This window comes from Nematostella vectensis, chromosome 14 (assembly GCF_932526225.1).
Source record: "Nematostella vectensis chromosome 14, jaNemVect1.1, whole genome shotgun sequence".
Lineage (NCBI taxonomy): Eukaryota > Metazoa > Cnidaria > Anthozoa > Actiniaria > Edwardsiidae > Nematostella > Nematostella vectensis.
This window is the reverse complement of record NC_064047.1, coordinates 6,025,361-6,046,340: the sequence shown is the minus strand read 5'-3', so window position 1 is coordinate 6,046,340 and position 20,980 is coordinate 6,025,361. Positions and strand designations below refer to the sequence as shown.

The following is a 20,980-nucleotide window of genomic DNA, read 5'->3' as shown; positions in this document are numbered from 1 at the left end:
AGAACCATTTAAAGAGGACACCTTTGTATTCATCCCTGTTTTCATCATGATTGGTTCTACCAAAAAAAGGAAGCTTTGTGACGCAACTCACAGGTTCTCCCACCGGTGTAGAGCGCCTTTTATTCTTTTTCATTGTTAATGCCTTTCTTTGGTACATGTCCTGCCTATGTTTTTGATTCACGTTCCAATTTTTTAATATCTGTACTACCCTCTACCTTTAGGTGATCAGCACAGAAAACGTGAACGAGAGTTTCCGTCTGTGGATCACCACCGAGGTCCATCCGAAGTTTCCCATCACCTTCCTACAGTCTAGCATCAAGTTCACAAATGAGCCACCGCAGGGAATCAAGGCTGGGCTCAAGCGAACGTACGCGGGTATAACCCAGGTAAAAACAAGAGTCATTGATGCATCTCAAGGTGCAAGTTTCAATAATAATACGCAGTCATCACTCAGGTACAAACACGAGTCATCAGGGACCTTAAGATCGACGACGGCGGAGAGTCTAGAACGGCGCACACGCAAGATTTCAGCGCGCACTACCACATTTTTCTTTTAGCCAGCGGAGAAATACAACGTGTACGCCGTCATCGTCCCTCTGCCGTCGTCGATCGCGCAACAACGAATTCTGCTATAATCAAATTCGGCTATAATGTCCGTAGATCCGACTTGCGTGTTATCTTTTTATCGTGCTTCTTATAATATTTACATTCATTACTTTATATATTTTGCTAACCCCCCACCCCCTCCCCTCACAGGACCAACTGGACGTAACGAACATGCCTCAATGGAAGCCCATGCTGTACGCGACCGCCTTCTTGCACACTATCGTACAAGAGAGAAGGAAGTTCGGGCCTCTCGGGTGGAATATCCCCTACGAGTTCAACTCTGCTGATCTAACGGCGAGCGTGCAGTTTATACAGAATCATCTAGATGATATCGACATCAAGAAGGTATGGCCTCTCCCCTCATGTGACATGGCTCCTTCAAGATTGTGTCGTGTGTTCTCCACCCCTTATAATTTTTTACAAGACATTCACCTCTCCCCGCCCCCTGTAGGGTATGTTGTGTCTTCCATCCCTTTATTATCTTTTTACAAGACATTCACCTCTCCCCTTCCCCTGTAGGGTGTCTCGTGTGTTCCCCACCCCTTATTATTTTTTTACAAGACATTCACCTCTCCCCTCCCCTGTAGGATGTGTTGCGTGTTCCCCACCCCTTATTATTTTTACAAGACATTCACCTCTCCCCTCCCCTGTAGGATGTGTCGTGTGTTCTCCACCCCTTATAACTTTTTACAAGACATTCACCTCTCCCCTCCCCTGTAGGATGTGCCGTGTGTTCTCCACCCCTTATAATTTTTACAAGACATTCACCTCTCCCCTCCCCTATAGGATGTGTTGCGTGTTCCCCACCCCTTATTATTTTTACAAGACATTAACCTCTCCCCTCCCCTGTAGGATGTGCCGTGTGTTCTCCACCCCTTATAATTTTTACAAGACATTCACCTCTCCCCTCACCCTGTAGGGTGTGTCGTGTTTTCCATCCCTTTATTATCTTTTTACAAAACATCCACCTCTCCCCTTCCCCTGTAGGGTGTGTTGTGTCTTCCATCCCTTTATTGTCTTTTTACAAGACATTCACTTCTCCCCTCCCCCTGAAGGGTGTGTCGAGTCTTCCATCCCTTTATTATCGTTTTACAAGTCATTCACCTCTCCCCTCCCCCTGTAGGGTGTGTTGTGTCTTCCATCCCTTTATTGTCTTTTTACAAGACATTCACCTCTCCCCTCCCCCTGTAGGGTGTGTTGTGTCTTCCATCCCTTTATTGTCTTTTTACAAGACATTCACTTCTCCCCTCCCCCTGAAGGGTGTGTTGTGTCTTCCATCCCTTTATTGTCTTTTTACAAGACATTCACCTCTCCCCTCCCCCTGTAGGGTGTGTCGTGTCTTCCATCCCTTTATTATCGTTTTACAAGTCATTCACCTCTCCCCTCCCCCTGTAGGGTGTGTTGTGTCTTCCATCCCTTTATTGTCTTTTTACAAGACATTCACTTCTCCCCTCCCCCTGAAGGGTGTGTCGTGTCTTCCATCCCTTTATTGTCTTTTTACAAGTCATTCGCCACTCCTCTTCCCCTGTAGGGTGTGTCGTGGATCACTGTGCATTACATGATCGGCGAGGTCCAATATGGCGGCCGTGTGACAGATGACTTCGACAAGCGTTTGTTAAACACCTACGCCCGTGTCTGGTTCAGTGAAGGGATGTTCCACAGCTCCTTCAAGTTCTATCAGGGGTACACAATCCCCAACTGCCAGCAAGTCGCCGACTTCCGCAGTCACATTGAGGAAATGCCACTCTTTGATACGCCAGAGGTAGGTCCCTTTTACTTTGCATTGGCGGGTTTTGAATATCCGAAAGGGTGGTTTAATTTAGGTAATCAATACCAAAGTCTTCCAAGTCCTCAATTGTCTGCTTCTAAGGACTGGGTACCATTTTGCTTAAAGGGGTGGTTCTATTAAACCCTTGGAGCCACCCTTTGGCCCAACACTGTTTTGGACAACAGTCTATTCACTCCTTTTCTGTGTATAATTGTTGTTGTCCCGTATTTCACCCTCTTCAGGTGTTTGGCCTTCATTCCAACGCGGATATCACATACCAGACGAAGACAACGAATGACACGCTAGAGACTATCGTGAACATTCAGCCGAAAGACAGTTCCGGAGGCGGTGGCGAGACAAGGGAATCTCTTGTCTTTAAACAAGCGAATGAAATGCTGGATAAACTTCCGCCGGACTATGTACCCCATGAGGTTAGTGAAACCGGAATGCACGGGGGGAGGGAGGGGGGCGGATCCTGGAACGTCGGGGGAGGGCAGGGGGGGGGGGCTGGTAGGACGAATTGGGGAGAGGGATGGAGAAGCGTGACTGTGCCGCAAGAGTTTGGAGAAATAGTATTGCAAGGGGAGGAAAGAGTAAGAGAGGGATAGGCGGACGTCGAATGGAGAGAGGGGAAAGGCGAGGGAAGGAGAGGAGCACGGAGAGTTGGCAAAATGTCGGGAGGGTGATGGGAAGGGCGTAAGCGTTAAGAAAGGTAGAAAATTTTTACCTTTTGTCCTTATACTTATCCAGGAAAAAAATCCTTATCCCGTGTAAGTTCGGTTTGTTTTTTCTCGCCTCCGCTTCAAAGTTCTCCTTCGTCGCTCCTCCCCGATCTTTCTACCTCCACAAAAACAAAAACAATTTCTACCTAAGCTATGTTCCGTTATCAGACATTAATCGTAGGGTAACAGCAAAGTACGTTTATTATAGTAGCCTTGGATTTGTTCTTTGAATTGAGCATCCCAGCTACAAGTAGGATTTTAGCTCCCAACATTTATTAAATTTATTTGTTCGCCAGGTACGATCAAGGCTTCAAAAGATGGGTGCACTAACGTCCATGAACATCTTCTTGCGTCAAGAGATCGATCGAATGCAGCGCGTGATAACCGCGGTGCGCACAACTCTCATCGACCTCAAACTCGCTATCGACGGTACCATCATCATGAGCGAGAACCTCAAGGACGCTCTGGACAACATTTATGACGCTAGGGTACCAGCCCTGTGGAAGAAGGTACGTCACACTTCACGTACGTACATGAAACACATACACGGAACACGTTTCACGAACAAGCAAATGACTATTAAATCATAAAAACCCTGAGGAAAAAGTTACGACACGAACACACCACGGAACACATCACACGAAACACGTTTCAAGAACACGCAAATAGCTATCAAATCCTGAAAAACGTTTATGACGGTAAGGAACCAGCCCTGTGGAAAAAGTTACGACACAAACACACTACACCTACACGGAACACGTTTCACGAACACGCAAATGACTACCACATCCAGGAAACTTTTATGACGATAAGGAACTTAGTATCCTCGCCGAATCTCGTGGGACTTCGTGACTTGTACATACAACGATAACCGCGCAATGTCGCAGCGTTTTGTACCCACAGTCATTACGTTATGTTGACCAGTTCTTAGTAGTTACGCTTATGTCTGTTCTCGCCAGATCTCGTGGGACTCCGCGACGCTTGGCTTCTGGTTCACGGAGCTTATTGAGAGAAATAATCAGTTCTCTTCTTGGCTTTTCGACGGAAGGCCCAGCACCTTTTGGATGACAGGATTCTTCAACCCGCAGGTATGTTATAGATTTCCTGACAGTTACATGTTTATGTTAATGCCTAACGAGTTTTAACGTAATACTAAAGAGCAACACCTCTCTATAAGGCATTTTGCGGCGGCTTCAACTGTAAAATATTGTTTTTTTTAGATTCATTTATTTGTCTTTGAACCTTTTTCATTACTGCGACAGTATTCAGGGAACGCTATTGAATAGTTCTGGTTTCCGTCATTCAAACTAACAGGAATTACATCTGGTGCTTTTTGATTGGTCAGTGCATTGCGGAGAAGTGACGTGATTGGAAACCATTTCAGTGCTGGCCAATAAACAAAAAAAAATACAAATTACAAATTGATTAAATATCAAGACATTCTAACTAATCAATAGCCTTCCTCGCAGGCGTTTTTAGGCAGGCGTCGCTCCCTCCCCTCCTAAAACAAAGTAGAACTTGTTATTTTGTGGAGGCCGTCAAGTGAAAGACACAACGCTACGAAGCGAATATATAATGATTCATGATCATGATTACGTAATGATAACGAAAGAAAGAACAACAACTTTGTGAATACCGCAAATAACTACATTTTTATCGACCCACAGGGCTTCCTGACAGCCATGCGACAAGAGATCACGCGTGCGCACAAGGGCTGGGCGCTAGACAGCGTGGTACTGAGTAATGACGTCACGCGGTACATGAGAGAGGACATATCCTCAGCCCCCGCGGAGGGCGTGTACGTCTATGGTCTCTTCCTGGACGGGGCGGGCTGGGACCGACGTAACACTAAGCTTGTCGAGCCGCAGCCAAAGGTAGGGATGCGGAGTCACGTGTCTTACACTCTTGTTATTCAGGACCGTAGCATGGGTCGGGGCCATGTGGGCACGTGCACCCCCCAAATATATACATGTATATTATATTATATTTTCAAAATTATAAGGAAATGACCAGTAGGGGTTGTGGCTGTGCCCCCAAATATTTTCTTAATATTCCTGTATCGCCTCCCCCCCCCCCTTCAATATTTCGAGGCCTGCTACGGCACTGTTGTTAGAAATTGTTATTATTATTAGAATATTATTGTAAAAAATAATCGAGTGTAAAAAGAAGGGCTACAGCAAGCTAGTCAGGCTAAGTCGGTACATGTGTTTTCCAGGTCTTGTTTACGCCACTTCCGGTTGTACACGTCTACGCGGTCAATACCACAGGTGGACGCGACCCTAAGCTGTACGAATGCCCTGTGTACAAAAAGCCGAGGAGGACTGACCTGGAGTATATCTTCTGTCTTAATCTGAAGACAGTCCAGCATCCGGACCATTGGATTCTAAGGGGCGTGGCCTTACTCTGTGATACTAAATAATGCAATAAGCTTGACTTGCCTTATAAAGCTATAAGCATCACTCTGTATTTTAAACATTTAATAAGGTAGCTTGGCTTTCGATCCTTAGTATGTTGTATGATACCTAATAAGAAATGACGTTTGCCTTTTCCAAATAAGGCAGTGCCCTGGCTATATAATTACATAATAATATAGGGCAATATGTCTTCTTGATACCAAATAAGGTATTGGACAGGTTACTCAATGCCAAAATCTAGCCCAGACCTAACTGGAAATAGAAAAAAAACGTGAAAACTTGTTCATGGGATAAAAGGAAATTAGTTTATGGTCACGTGATCATTTCTTAACTTCCGGGTTTTTTATTTTCATTCTCGGACACTGACTAAATTAGTGCGTGTGTGGAATTTTTAACATGTTTTCATTCACATCTGGGCGCGATGTTTATTATTTCTGTGTGAAGAGTATTTTTGTACGTTTACAATTGCGCCCAGAAAAACATATTCATAATTTTAACATCCTGTATAGTGCTTTTTTGTGTGCGGCGGGGAGATTATTGAATTCTTGAAAAAACAGAATTGTACTGGGATAGCCATGGTGTGTGTACTACAAATAACTTATTTCGAGGTGGGGTACGAGGGTATTCGCCTACCCTCCTCCGTTTTCAACTCTCAGATTCTATTCCCGATGGCGGTCAAAGGCCTTTCTGTTGTATCTGCCTCCCGTCCCCTTCCCCCTCAGTTTGTCACGACCTCTTAACAGGGGTCCCGTGTCTAGATTTTCTCTTCATTTTGGTCTCTGATTTCCCAGCACTCAGATATGCTTGCGAAGGAGGCTAGTATCTGTTCTACATTTGTTACCCGTTCCTTTTTACCAGCGAATTGCCTGGTTGAATCTCGTCCTTCAATAATATTAAACGGTTGTCCCTTCAAGCAGGTCAAGAGCGCGCGCGTATTGGGGATGACTTTTGATTGTCACCTCTCCTGGAAACCTCATGTGTAGCAGCTGTGAACTGCAATAGGCCACAGGCCCCGATATAGAGGCAGTAAGAAAGCAATGGGGAGGGGGGCACAGCCACGCCCCTAGTGGTAATATGTTTTTATGATTCTCGAAAAAGTCCGGATTCGTTCGATTACCACCCATGACATCTCATCTCCACTCTCCGTGATTATGACCTTAAATCCCTAAAAAATTAATGATCTTATTAGTTTTTAGTCACGTATTATACCATTTCTGTTAAACATCTCCTGTCTCCCGTTAGATAATGACCTCTAGTTCCTTAGAACTGATCTGGTGGCATATGGTACTGATCGAGAAATATAAGTTTATTATTCGTATTTGTAAGACAATTGTATAGACAGCAGCTTCTCAATTAAAACATTAATTAATCTCCAGCCTTTAATATCATCATAATTTACTATTATCGTTTCTATGCCTCTGCTTTAGATTTCTTTGTTTACTTGTGAGAAGCTGTCTTGGATACATGAACCTGCAATCCGAGATAAAGTACATCAGTAATGGAGTCTCGTTTGCGCGAGAATGAGCAAAGTCAAAATACTTTAGAACCCCACTAACCTAAATTCTGAGGGCAGTTGGATAAATCAGGTGCTCGAGTGACCTGGGACCGACAGAAAAATATATATTTGCTGCCCACATTTAGACCTATATTTTCTGGTTGATTTGTAAGCGCTGAATGACTTTGTTTTGTTGTTATTTTGCCGCCAAAAGCTGGAGTCCTCGAACTTGCCTCTCAGAAAGTGCAAGTCGCCTATTGGCATAGCGGGGCCGGTGTCCCGTATGCATGTATATGGGCTACTCTCCTTATATCTGATACTAGGATAACTTACATGGCTTAAAGCACACAGGCTGTCTGGACCAGCTTGTTGAGTGTGGTATCAGCGGAAGCGAGCAGATTCTCGTACTCTCCGAGTTTAATAACGTTGTCGAGTGTTTCGCAGATCGACTGGAGTCTTTCCAATTCAAGCATTGAATCATCTCCAACAGCGACTGCCAGAGTTTTCACGCCCAAGGCCTAATGGTAGGTAATGATAGAAGCTATTTTAGTGAGGTGAGTCGAGGTGAGGTGGAGTGAGGCGAGGCGAGGCGAGGCGAGGTGAGGTGAGGTTTGGCAGTACTTACCTTAATACCTGCGATAGCTCCGTTCAGCAATGTGTCATCATACCAGCTTCTCCCATCCGTGATGATCACCAGGGTCTTGGGAACACCACTCCTTTGCTCCCTCTGGAACAAGTTTTGCGCGTTTTTCAACGCAAGGTCGGTTCGTGTTGACTTGCCAGAGAACCTTATTTGGCTGGCTACGATCTAACAAAAAGGCAGGACGAGTGTTGGTTTAAATACGTGACTGCAAAGCCTAAGACAAGTGTTTGTATATCATTGACAAGAATAAATCACTTAAAGAGCCATAGTAAGCCATATCTCAGTTTTTGGCCAAGAAAGTATGTGACGAGAACTCGAAATAACTATCTACAATAAAGTACTGCAGTCCATTTATCAAATTGATTTTAAAATATTGCAGCAACTTTCTCAGATAAGCCCATGGAAGTGCATAATTTCTCTGAATATTTTAGCCCTATTCAGCAAACCCTTTTTGAAACCTCGAAAATAACTATGCTTACACTCGGCATTTTACTAGGATCACAAAATGGCGACTGGCAGAGGTACCTTCAATGGAACATCTATCTTTCAAAATAGCCGTTTTGTTATCAAGTGATATTCGCATTCGAATGTCAGTGATTAAAAGGCCATTCCCCACCTCCACTGCCATCCCCATCCTACCCGCACCTCCCCCCTCCCCCCCCCCGGTGCCGGTAGGTAAGGAACAAAACAAATTCATACACGATGAAAAGGTCGAAAATGCATGCAATCCAAACCAGGCAGAAAAAATGCATACAACGCTGAAACAAATGCACCCCCCCCCCCCCCCCCCTGCGAGTCCGTCCCTAAACGTCCGTGCCCCGCCCTGTTCGTACCTCTCGAATGTCAGATATTGATGCAAGACCGCTCCCCATAAGCGTCAGCTTGGTGTGTGGGACAACATCGTACTCGACAACTGCAACTCGGGTCTTGTCCTGAGCGAAGTCAAATCTGTCTAAGAACTTGAGGATGTACGCGATCACTCGCTCCAGGTTATTCTGCCCGATGCTTCCTGACACGTCCACGTAGAAGGCAATGTCTGCCTTCTTGCTACAAACTGAACGAAGGGAAAAGACACTGTTTAAGTCTGGTTCACACTATGCTGTGAGAATTTTCATAGGTTACACGTGCGTAGAAGAAACATCAACCTAAAAAGCAATGTCGGCATGCTTGCTACAAACGTTATGCCGTAAAGCCTGGTTCGCACGGTAACCGGTCGTTTCGCCCACATCTAAGTCGTTTCGCCGGTGTGCATCTATCACGTCAATCGGAATAGAGGAATACTGCATAAAAAGTGCCGAAACATCACGAATTTTAACCGAACCTGCACCGAGTGTTACTTACGCAGCGGCTCCTCAAGCAAAGGTTCTTCGAGTGGGGAGAACAGGGGCTCTTCGATCGGGGGCGAAGCTAATGGAACCTGAATGTTGTAGAAGTATGCCCTGAACTGGCTTCCAACACATGGTATTCCGTTGTATGTTATGTTGCTTTTTTGCAAGACAGGACCATAGCAGTTATCTGCAGGATCTAGAGGAAAGCTGTCGAATACAACGGCAAATAGTCAGCACCCATTAATGTTTCTATGGCCCCGTCCACACATATCTGTTTCCATTTAAAAACGCGACGTTTTACCACGGATACGGGTATCGTCCAAAGGTGTCCGCGATAATGGTGACCGAAAAAACCGAACAATTTGAAAACGATACCTTTTTGGTACCGTGGGGACGGACGAAAACGGAACCTTTTGAAAACAATGACGTGATGACTCAGGTCCAGTCCACTTGATGCGCGTGTACGCATGCGCTGTAAAGCTTGTTATCATTTGCGAATGGACGCGCCATTTCTAAATGAAAACGTGTGGACGCAAATTGTATTGAAAACGGAACAAAGAGGGTTCCGTTTTCAAATAGAAAACGGATACGTGTGGACGCGGCCTTTCATATGAAGAAAACGTTGTCGTTTCAGGGGTCTGGTACCGAGGAATTTTAGTTTCTTTTCAGAGACTTTCTCCAGTGACTGAAGATGGTCACAGTCACAGTTTTTTTCTTCTGAATACAAGTCATAAAGTTTGCGAAGCACCTACGGTACGGCAACCTTTTAAATTACAAGAATCTGGAGGTATTCCAAATAAGGAAATAACGAATATATTAGTTTTCTTATATGGAAGTGACCGCGTCTGGGAAAAACGACAATTTTTGGCTAAACTTTCTTGATATGGAATCTTGTTTTTGATGGAACGTCGTTAACTCCTCATAAACGAAAGACAGATCGATTTAGCGGGGATTTCCAGTTATCCGAGTAGAAATGACTGAAAATGACTGAAAATTAGTATCTAGGGATCTTGGAGTAAGTTCGAGTTAGCTAGGAGTTGGAGTTATACCATTACTTATCATTTAAGAGTGTCATTCTCTTTCGTTCCTTAATTCTTATATTTCCTCCTCTACCTAACTCTAGAACCTCAATTGATTATTGATGATGTGATGATGAAAACAACAACAGGAACAATAATTACAATAATGTTACTGACGATGATGATGATGTTGTAGTCGTTATGGGGGGTTGAAAACTGCAAAACCGCACAGAAAAACGCCAAAAACCACAAGACCGTCAATAACCGTAGCCTGCGTGCAGCCGGAAATAGCTCCATTATTAATAATGGAACTATTTTCGGCTGCACGCAGGCTACAATAACCGTAAACCGCGCAGTCTAGAGAAACCGCAATACAGTGGAATAAAATAGGAAAAACCGAAAAACCGCGCCAGATTTACGGCAAATTACCGCATCACCGCAAACCCTTACGATTTGTTTTTAGAAGTGATTGATGACTACGACGACGGAAATGATAATAATGACGATTATAATGATGTTGTTCATTCAAATGGTGATTATGACGAAGCTGCCGATCAAAGATAAGAAAATAATTACAAAGATAATAATGATTTAGTTGATGATAATCATTTTGTTGATATAGATGATCATTTTGATTTTAATGATGAGAATTTTTTTGTCATAGACGATTATCGTCATGATGTTACTTACGTCGAAAAGTGCGAAGAGATCACACCGGCTTTGGTGAAGCACATTCCCAGACTTTCGATAGCGAACCACGAACGTCCATTAGTAATGGCTGCATCCATGCATCTGCAGACAAGTCTAGAGCAACACATGCAAGCTATCAGTTTCTTATTTTCTTATGTTCTTTTATTAATGAAGGATGCGACGTCGTGGCTAGACATTATAACATTATCACCAGGCACCAGAATTTCTGGTGGAGTTGCCTGGATGGCATAACACATATGGTTTATCTATCAGGGGCGGATACGAGATTCCCCTAAGGGAATAATTTTGCTTTTTTGAATATTTGCAGCAAAATAGTTTTTTATTAGAGTTATGAGTTTTTTAAAATGTGTACAAATTAGCGTTCTAAAATGCTATTGTTATATATTGTATAATTATTTTTTATATTCGTTTTTATACTGTTTTGGTATCATAATCTTATATACAAAAACCTCCATAAGAACATTTTTAGCCTCAAAACGCTCCAAAAATATGAACGGCTCAGCCTCCGGTTAAGCCGTTCTTAAATTCTTATTAAAAAGCGTCCAATATAAAGATATGCTATCTTTATTATAGCGTGTTCTATACCCGTTGAGGTAATTTGGGTCCGTATCGTCAAAGTTGATGCGGTCATCGAACAATAGGGTCATCGACCGGTGGATGTCGACTCGGCATCCCTGCTTGATCCATTGGTAACCAGGCCTGCTGGAACATGTTTGGGCGCTGGCTGGAAAATACAAGAAGAAAACTACAAATGAATTTTTAGGATACCTATATACTCGCTCGGGCCCTGGTGAATCTAAAGATCTTTCGGAATACACGAAACTAAGAAAAGCTCTCGAGGGGCTGATAAGTAGGGCCGATTATCTGTTTTATATACGGGTCACCCCGCATTTCCATGGATCAGGCCATTTTTAGACGCGCGTTGACGTTGGTTGCGCGCGCGAGTGACGTGAGACTGCACGCGCAAATTTCAGTTAGGTAGAATATTTTTTATCTACCATCCGTTTGTTTTGTTTGTTCACCAAAAAATTGCAAGCTAGAATTTAAAAGTCGTAGGTAGGTTAGTTCATATTGAAGAAGAGAGAAACGAAAGTCAAAGTACCAAAGAGAGAACATAAATTTTTATCTGAGACTGCTCGTGTAGTTGAGCTCAGCTAAAACACAAAGGTCGCATCTGATTGGCTCATCCGCGCGTCTAAAAATAACCTGGTCCTAGTAAACTCAGTGACACTACAGTAAAATACCAAGTTGATTTGCCCCTACTTTGGAGCCCATGACCTGACCCGACAGTGGCGACTCCAGTCTTGACACCTCTCCGTGTTACAATCATATAGGTATAACAACCAAAGCTTATTTCAGCTCACTGTTTTCAGAAAAACAAGCGCTCACTCTCACCCTCTCTCTCTTCCCCCCCCCCCCCCACCCCTCCCTCTCCCCAAACACCCTACGGGACTTATAAAATAAAATATAAAATAAATGACAAGTCATGATATTACCTTTAATTGCCAGAAAAGCGCAAAAGACGAGGACTGAGTAGCCCGCTATCACTAGAAAGCAAAAAACAACAAGTTCTTAAGAATGTGAGAAAAAACGAAGTTTCAAGACGATTACGTAATTACGATATCTACATATGTACACATAGAACCATCGACCAATTTTGAAAAATATTTTAAAATTGTAAAAGCAGTGAGTCTATTGGAATTTTCTTTGAGGATGTCACTGAAATTTAGAGCGAAAGTGAACTGGTGAAAATGCGGCTCTAACAGGGGTATGTAAAGTGACATAGAATACACCAAAAACTGGAAATCGACTCTGCCAAATTTTCGTCTTTAATAAGACTTCTTCAGGGCAGACTGAACAATGTTCAGTAGAGTCGATTTCCAGTTTTTGGTGTATTGTATTCATTGTTTTGGTACGAGATCGCGACAGTTTGGGCTTTTTGATTCTATTAAAGTGACATAGAAATAGACATAGATTTTATTAGAGTGCCGTGAACAAAGATGTACATACGCCATTATTCTCTAATATTTAAAAGTGAGTTTGCTTAATCAAAAAGCAGTCATAAATGTATTTAGCTACAATGCTGTGGTGTTTTTGGGGGGCTATAAAATCTGTAAAGTTTGGGAAATGTCTATTTAGTTGTAGGGAAAAGTATTTTTAAGTTCTTTGTAAATTGGGCATTTTACAAAAAGATGTTCTTCGTTTTCCATAGTCTGACAGCGCGGGCAAACCCTTGATTCTGGTGTTATATAGTTTTTATTGTACCGACCTCTTTTAATTTGTAGTATGTGGTCGCTTATTCTTAGTTTTGTTTGTCTTCTACGATATCCTATATTCGATACTTTTAGTAAATAATCCTCTTGTTATATTCTGATTTGAATTATCTGAATGTTCTTAGTTTGTTCCCTCTAATTGGTCTGGAATTATCGTCGAAAAGGCTTGATCCTTAATCTTGTATTTCGATATCTTCTAATCTCTGTTTGAATTCTTTACAAAATTGTTTTATAGATTTAGAGTCTAAGGTGGCCTCGCTTTGGTACTCCAAACAGTAGCCATAACCGTTTTGAAACAAAAGTGCTTTAGTTTCCATTGCCCAGTTCCGCGAGTTCGGAAAGTTTTGTAACTTGGTTCAGATATGCTTGCTTTGCTATTCTGTATTCGTCAAGTGTCAGAAGGCGCGCCCAAAATGATATTGCTTTTGCTTTTATATCGACTATAACGGGGAATTGTCCTAGTTCTGCTCTGCGAGCTTTGTTTGTGGCTCTTCTGCTAATGCCTAGGGTTAATTTACAGATTCTTGTGTATTTCAGTCTCTGATTTCAGGCCGTGGTCTGTGACAATTCATTTTTGGCATTTAAACAAACCACCAAAAAATTCCGACAAAATTTTTAACCTTTAAAAAGATTAAGGACTATTTACTATAAAACAATGTAATTCGGTCCGATTCTCCTATATATAAACAATACAGAAACCGATTTTTGCCTTTTTTATAGGGCAATTCAAAGCCCAACAATTTCACATTTCGTCGCGAAAAATTCAGCTGATTGTTTTGACCTATTCTAGAGATAGTTTCCCTCAGGTTATTAGGCTCTACAATATTGCGTGAAACTGAAGAGAACAAGAAGAAAAAACTAATGTGGAATCATTAACTGAAAAATGCAACACACCGAATTGAAGCTAACAATCGATCTAATTACCGAATGAAATCATTTACAAGCCCGAATTAAATTAATATCTTAAGTAATAATTAAAGTGCTATAACTATTACAACTATTGATACAGGACAACTATCTATACCATACGATTGCTTAGAAAAAACGTTATAAAATCTAAATCCGTTTCCCTTGACTTACTTGTAGCAGGATTGGGATGCAGTAGATGGATGAATGATAAAATGAAGGGTTGATTGAAGATAGTACCACTGTCTATATAGCCAGCAGGGGGCGTATGTTGTCCTGGCAACAACATGTTGTCATAGAGACGGCGAATTGGTTAATAAGGCCCGCAGGAATGTATGGCTCATAACTGTCGTTAATGGGCCATTAGCAGTGACAAAAGGTTCATTAGAGGCGATTAGCTGTAGATTATTGACGATAACAAAATTATCGTGACTTTGAAAGTAAACACATTTAAAGAGGTGCTTGAGGAGAAAGGTTTGGGTTTTGAGTATCAATATTTTCAGTTTTACAAAGCCATTTTGCATCCCCACATGAAAGATGTCACACGATTAACTCGTCATTACACCCGTTTTCAGTCACACGTGCACCCTTTGTCTTTCCTTTACAAGTATGTGTTTTGGTGGACGTCAATTATGACTCTTGAATTTTTCGTATTCTGCATCTGTCACAGCTTTAGATCGATCACAACCAAACTACATCAAAGAGGATCGCCTTCTTAGCTATTGTCGCCGAGAAAATATCAATAAACGCACAGCCAGCATTTAAAAAAGTTCGAATTGTTTTTTTAGCTTTGCGTTCTTGTTGATTTAGTGCATATGTACGGCCAACTGACAACGGCCACCGTAACTGCGTCACCAAAAACCAGTCGCCACTCGGAAACGCCAACTTAGTCAACGATATAAGGAGTTTAGATATCCAATAACAGACGAGAATCATCCGTCGTTTTTCATCGTCGGCATGTCCTTTTAAATCAAGAGATCAAGAGAACCTCCCATACAGATGTCTGTTGTCATCAAAAGTTTTTTTTTTTTTTTTTTAGAAAAGACTAGCGCTCACATATCCTAGCAACACGCTTCTTACGCGTGATGAATAATCTTAACGCGCGATCAACATCTTGACCGAAAGCCAGTCGCAACTCAGAAATGAAAAACACAAGGTGCACGTGTGATTGAAAACGCGAGAATATAATTTAACTCAAAACTTTAAAAACTGAACGTTCTCAGTACCCCAAACTTTTCTTTGGCAGATAAATCTGCCGATTAAAATACTTCTCGTAATTTATCACTATGTTCCTAAACATTATTCCTGGACACAGCAGTATATGCTGGATTTAAACATTTCATTTCTATACTTCTTCTTCTGAAGAAGCCTAAAAAGACCCACACAAACCCGGTTGCGTCTGGTTGAATAAAAAAAATTGATTCCATGACACAGTTCACTTAAGTTATCGCTTATATAAGTGTTTTTCTAAGTGAGCACTACCTAGCTTCTACTGCCGCTAAGTGCTTCTTATTTCTGATATATATCATCTATTTAAGCAGGTGCACAGCGTAGGGTCGACGATTCAAAACAATTTTGTTTTACGTAGTTAGTAGAAGAGATAGACTGGTTAGAAAAAGCGGTAAAGTTTTTAGAGTGTTTCTGGTAGATGTTGTGACGTGGCACAGAGCCTACACAAGTCGGACGCACAATAGATTATATGGAGTAAACGATGAATCGTTGCTCTTTGCATCAATACCACACTTCAAGTTGTTGATGCAGATTCGTAACAAGTTTTCTATTATGCTTGCTGGGAAGGTCACTAAGATTGTTCGATAAAGCTTTTCTTTAGATTTTTAGCACCGCTCGGCATTGAACAAATACATGGCTGTCTTGGCAGAAAAACAAAAAATAGTTTAAAACTAATTTCTAGGGCTATAGAACTCAGGATGTAATGGTGATAGACATGCAAAGTGATTAAAAAAAGATTAAAAGAAAGGGAATAAAAATTGACAGTGCTGTTCAATATCGGGAGCCCTTGTTGATTATTTCCCTTTGATGTTCGCCGGGTTTTCTAGCAATCCTCCTTGCTAAGACAAGCTGTAGGGATCTTCACTTGTACCTTCTTACTTGTAATTCTATTTATCGACAAATTTAATTTCCTTTTTGATTGTTGTACTGAAATATTCTTATTTCAAAGTATCAAAACATCAAAATTCGCCCGCTTTCACAGAGCTTTCTTTTCATGTCACCTTAAACTCCAATAATTAGTTAACAATATAAGGAGTTTAGATAACAAACAGACGAGAATCATCTGTCGTTTGATATTGTCTGCATGTCCTTTTAAATCAAGAGAGTAAGAGAATTTCCCATACAGATGTCTGTTGTCATGAATTTTTTTTTTTAGAAAAGACTAGCGCTCACCCTATCCTAGCAACACGAGTCTTACGTGCGATCAACATCTTGAGCGATGTGAACCGGCAGTACAAATATAGATGGATGTTAAACAATCCTCCCCTCTTATCTCTTCCCCCCCCCCTCCAAGAAATCATTTTCGCGAGCATTGTTTGGGTAACCTGTGTTATATAGAAATAGTGATCACGTGGTTGAAATAATGTGTGGCGGCGTGGTTACATAGCTTTGAGCCGAAGAAATAAATTGTTTGCATAACTTTTTTTCCCGCAATAATGCTCTTCAAATACTCACTGAATTTGCTCGTTTTATGTTTGCTAAGTCATCGTGTCGCATGCATGGATGATGGTTTAGCCTTAACACCACCTATGGGCTGGATGGCATGGGAAAGATTTCGCTGCAATGTTGATTGCGATAACGATCCGGATGAATGCATACATGAACGATTGTTTATGGCAATGGCGGATGAGATGATGTGTGATGGATACCTAGAAGCAGGCTACAAGTATGTCTGCATCGACGACTGCTGGACATCCAAGGACAGAGGTCCAAATGGCGAATTACAAGCCGATCCTAATCGATTCCCAAGTGGTATAAAAGAACTCGCGAAATATGTACATTCTAAAGGGTTAAAGCTTGGTATATACGCTGATTATGGCACTATGACGTGTGAGAGGTATCCCGGGAGTATAGACCATTTGGAGAAAGATATGAGGACATTTGCAAGCTGGGATGTCGATTATTTAAAAATGGATGGGTGCTTTGCAGACCCTTCCAAGATGGACACAGGCTACCCGCTTGCTTCTAAATACCTCAATGCCACAGGAAGACCAATAATGTTCTCCTGCAGTTGGCCCTTCTATCAAGTATTAAAAGGTCAAAACCCAGATTATAAGAATATTGCAAAGCATTGCCACCTATGGAGAAACTATATAGATATTGAAGATTCCTGGGAATGGGTTACAAAAATTGTGGATCATTATGCAGAGAATCAAGAAGTATTGATCCCAGTAGCAGGTCCTGGGCATTGGAATGATCCGGATCAACTTATCATTGGTAACTTTGGTTTAAGTCCAGAACAATCAAAGTCCCAAATGGCATTATGGGCTATCCTAGCTGCGCCCCTCTTTATGTCTAATGATCTACGCAAGATACCACAATTTGCAAAAGATGTTCTTTTGAATACAGAGGTGATTGCTGTAAATCAAGATCCACTGGGTAAACAGGGTTGGCGAGTTTGGAAAGGCCAAAATGGCTGGGAAAAATACACGGAAGTGTGGGCACGGCACCTTGTTAATGGCAATGTTGCCGTTGTGCTGTTCAATAGACGAGTTGACAAGGCTGTTCAAATATCAACATGGTTCAAGGATTATGGGATGGGTAAACAAGCGGCTGTTCGGGATTTATATCTCCATCAAGATCTTGGAGTTTTCACTTCTGGTTACTCAGCTAAAGTTTACCCCAATGGCGTTGTTATGGTGAAAATTACTAAATCATGAACATTTTTTGTGCCATCTCTGCACAATTCCATCAACACCTACTCTACAAGCCTGTACTCCGCACAAGATTTGTCATCAACACCTACTCTACAAGCCTGTACTCCGCACAAGATTTGTCATCAACACCTACTCTACAAGCCTGTTCTCTGCACAAGATTTGTCATCAACACCTACTGGTACGAAATAGTTTTTAAGACAAATTCACTCCCATTCAAAGCAATCTTGTTTAAACTTGGAATGTTTTATATTTTGCTAGAATAACATCTAATTTTAATGTATTGCATTGCTTCAGGGTGTACTATAACCAAAAGACAACAGTTTTGTTTATAGCAAACCACAAAGCTTTATGCACAGTAGGTTTTTAAGCTAAAGATGCCTCTCTCCTCTTAAAAGAAGAGTAACAGACCCCTTGTATCAATTGGCACAAGCTTAGTTCTGAGCTCAAATGGAAGGGTTCAAAGTAATATTCTTAACCAGTAACTGCCTACTCTTAAAAATTTGAAGATTAATTTTCAATAGTAAGTCAAGAAAGAAAATATGAGAGATTAGGGAAAGCTCATTTATTATCCCCAGGGGGGCGTGAGGATACTGTGGGGGGGGCCTCGAAAAATTTCCGAGGTCTAAAAGGGGGTGTCAAAAGTGTTTGGATTTTAAAAGGGGGGTTACTGATTCCTTTGGGTGTTGTCTCTAGGATTTTGCTAGTAAATTTGGGAAAAGTTGCTTGAAAATATGGCCAAAAGTTGCTCTAAAATTGCTAATATATCCAAAAGTTGCCACCAGAAATTAAAAAAGTTGCTTGCTCTCTAGAGTTGTTTTATCTAGATAAATGCGAAAAACATATTTGTTTGCTTGTTTATTTCAACAATTTCATTAAATATTTTTTCCAATCATAAAAATATGTTTAATTTAACCATTAGAATATAAATACATTTGTCAATCGATCTCTTTTAACTCAACAATAAATAGGATACGTATTTTCTAGTAAATTTTCTAACTAGTCAAAGTTCACTTGAATAGGCATCATGTTATTAAATGCAGTTTATACATCATATATAGTATACTCCATGATGCTTTAGGCAGTGATAAAGTTCACAGCCTATACTGATCAATTAAGTCTCGCTACAGGCAATGCTGTATGGAAACTCTATCACACGATCCGGCGTAGCGCATGTTGTTGACCACGTCGATTGACCGCTCTTTCGTTGCCTGTTTTTCCCCTCATTCACGCAGATTTTAGGTTTCCTAGAGATCGATGCACTTGTGGGTTTAATGAGAGTTGCCCCAGCGTCCCTTGCAACTTCGATATAACCGCTGGATATTTAAACGCCTGTTAAAATAGCTGCGGTCCAGATTTCGCGGGCACACGTAAAATGAGTGAGGTCCAGGAACATTTTTAGATGAAATAACGAACTTTTTGATGGTTTCGATAAATTTTATACCAATTTGTTTCTCAAAAGCTGGAAAGGAAGGCAAAAATTGCCCTAGGTTGCTGGTCCTTCGAAAAGTTGCTCAAAATGCCAAAAGTTGCAGAGCACAATCTTCATATGCCTAGTTGTCTCTACTATATAATTTGACAAAGTGTCAAATCAGACTACTTGGTTCAGCTTGTCTTGGTTTGGGGGCAGTTATTTGGCATGCACAATCCAGCACCCCCCCCCCCCCCCCCCCTCAATGACAGAAGGTCCACTTTCAGTTCTATTTGGTGCTATTTGTAGACAAAACTATAAGGTAGATCACTCTCTGGTATTTAGCCAAATCCAACAATAAACGTCCTGTGGAGATATTGCAAATGCATAAATAAATCCTTTTTTGTTTTTACGGGGGTGGCCTAATTTTTTTATCAGAGAATTCCCCCCCCCCCCCCCCCCTGGAAAATTAGGTCCACTTTCTCGGATTTCGCACCCCGAAGAAAAATCCTGGGTACGGGCCTCATTAAGCCACGTTTTATCGTTGCAATGCAAACCTGTATACACCCTAAATACATCTTTTTTATGGTCTCCACTATATAATATTATAAAGTGCTTATGTTCCATATCTAAAATATAAACATTTTAATGCTATAAGCGCTCATTCTCCATCATCAAAATCCTTGCTCATATCTGATTCTCCTGTCTTCCTCACTCTCTTTCTTTTCTCAGGCTGCGCTTTTCTTGCATAGGGAAGATAGAAAAGCCATGAAGGGGGGGGGGGTCAACTAATTTTATCCCTCACTTTTATCAAAATCCTTATGCCCCTCCGCCCCCCTCGGGATATTAAATGAACTTTCCCTTACTTTGTCACTTTTTTTTGATGCATGGTTTTTATGGTAACAAAATAGATTTCCTAGTTTAAAATTTAAAAAAATAAAAAAATAGGAAGCAATTGTGCTCCAAGTGAACAATAGAAATCTCAATTTAAAATTGGAAAATGTACTGTGTTTAATAGGCTTCAAGTTTCAAATAGTTATAATGTCTTGAATTCACAGAAAAGGCAGTTGTTTTTATTTGTTAAACAAATTTTGCAAGGCACAAAAGAATAGGGAATACTTTTCTGTATAAGAATATATTAGAAAAAGTCATTATTTCAGTTTATTATTTAAGAAATAATTTATGAAACTTAGGATATTTAAGTAACATTGTTTGTAATATTATTTACTAGTTCACTAGACTTTGTAAAGCATGAAAATAAATAAACAGTAAAACAAACTTGAATATCTGATTTGTTTTACTATTTTTTATACTTTTAACCTACTGTTTTTTTTCCTTCTTATTTTCATACTGTTTATTCGGTCACCCCAAAGTTTCCCAACAAACGGTTACGTTATATTTTTTAAACAAAAATTTCATTTTTGGGGGTGTTAAACGTTTTTTTCTTCAATTCTGTTATCTCATAGGGTATAAAATTTGACCAATTGCTATTCCTAAGGGTTTTTAACGTTCTTTTTTTCCAATTCTGCTATCTCTCGGGGTTAAAAATTCCTTTGATCACACCCAATTTGCTATCTCATAGGGTAAGAATTTATTTTTACCACGCCTAAAGTGCCATCCCTTAGGGTTTAAATCGATTTTGCTGATGGTCATCCCCATCTTTTTTTATCAGAGTCCCTCCTACAGCATATTTTGGTGAAATATGCCAAGAGGGACCCCAATAAAAACAGACGGGGATGATCAGGCATGGTGAAGGATTTATTCCAATTTCATCTGGTGATTCCGGTGAGTCAGAGTCA

The 20,980-nt window shown here is 41.0% G+C and overlaps 3 protein-coding genes across 3 annotated transcripts in view; 2 read left to right on the top strand and 1 right to left on the bottom strand.

Annotated features, from left to right (window-relative positions):
• LOC5513873 (dynein axonemal heavy chain 5) overlaps nt 1-5,841 on the top strand; it is a 77,139-nt gene extending 71,298 nt beyond the window's left edge. Inside the window, exons 90-97 of the mRNA XM_048721435.1 lie at nt 222-386; nt 757-951; nt 2,138-2,368; nt 2,617-2,805; nt 3,393-3,605; nt 4,056-4,184; nt 4,764-4,970; nt 5,312-5,841. Of these exons, the coding sequence (XP_048577392.1) occupies nt 222-386; nt 757-951; nt 2,138-2,368; nt 2,617-2,805; nt 3,393-3,605; nt 4,056-4,184; nt 4,764-4,970; nt 5,312-5,515 (1,533 nt within the window). The 3' untranslated portion in view covers nt 5,516-5,841. The remainder of the gene's footprint in view (nt 1-221; nt 387-756; nt 952-2,137; nt 2,369-2,616; nt 2,806-3,392; nt 3,606-4,055; nt 4,185-4,763; nt 4,971-5,311) is intronic.
• Nucleotides 5,842-6,795: 954 nt separating this feature from the next.
• LOC5513875 (collagen alpha-1(XII) chain) lies at nt 6,796-14,189 on the bottom strand. The gene is made up of 9 exons (XM_001634075.3): nt 14,060-14,189; nt 12,203-12,253; nt 11,292-11,430; nt 10,686-10,799; nt 8,990-9,183; nt 8,482-8,702; nt 7,631-7,813; nt 7,339-7,523; nt 6,796-6,980 (listed from the first exon to the last, which is right to left on the bottom strand). Exons 1-8 carry the CDS (start codon nt 14,172-14,174, stop codon nt 7,344-7,346), a joined length of 1,197 nt encoding a protein of 398 aa, XP_001634125.2. The 5' UTR covers nt 14,175-14,189; the 3' UTR covers nt 6,796-6,980; nt 7,339-7,343.
• Nucleotides 14,190-16,498: 2,309 nt separating this feature from the next.
• Nucleotides 16,499-20,465, top strand: LOC5513905 (alpha-N-acetylgalactosaminidase). Its single transcript, XM_001634039.3, has one exon. It carries the CDS (start codon nt 16,552-16,554, stop codon nt 17,773-17,775), a length of 1,224 nt encoding a protein of 407 aa, XP_001634089.3. The 5' UTR covers nt 16,499-16,551; the 3' UTR covers nt 17,776-20,465.
• The last annotated feature ends 515 nt before the right edge of the window (nt 20,466-20,980 follow it).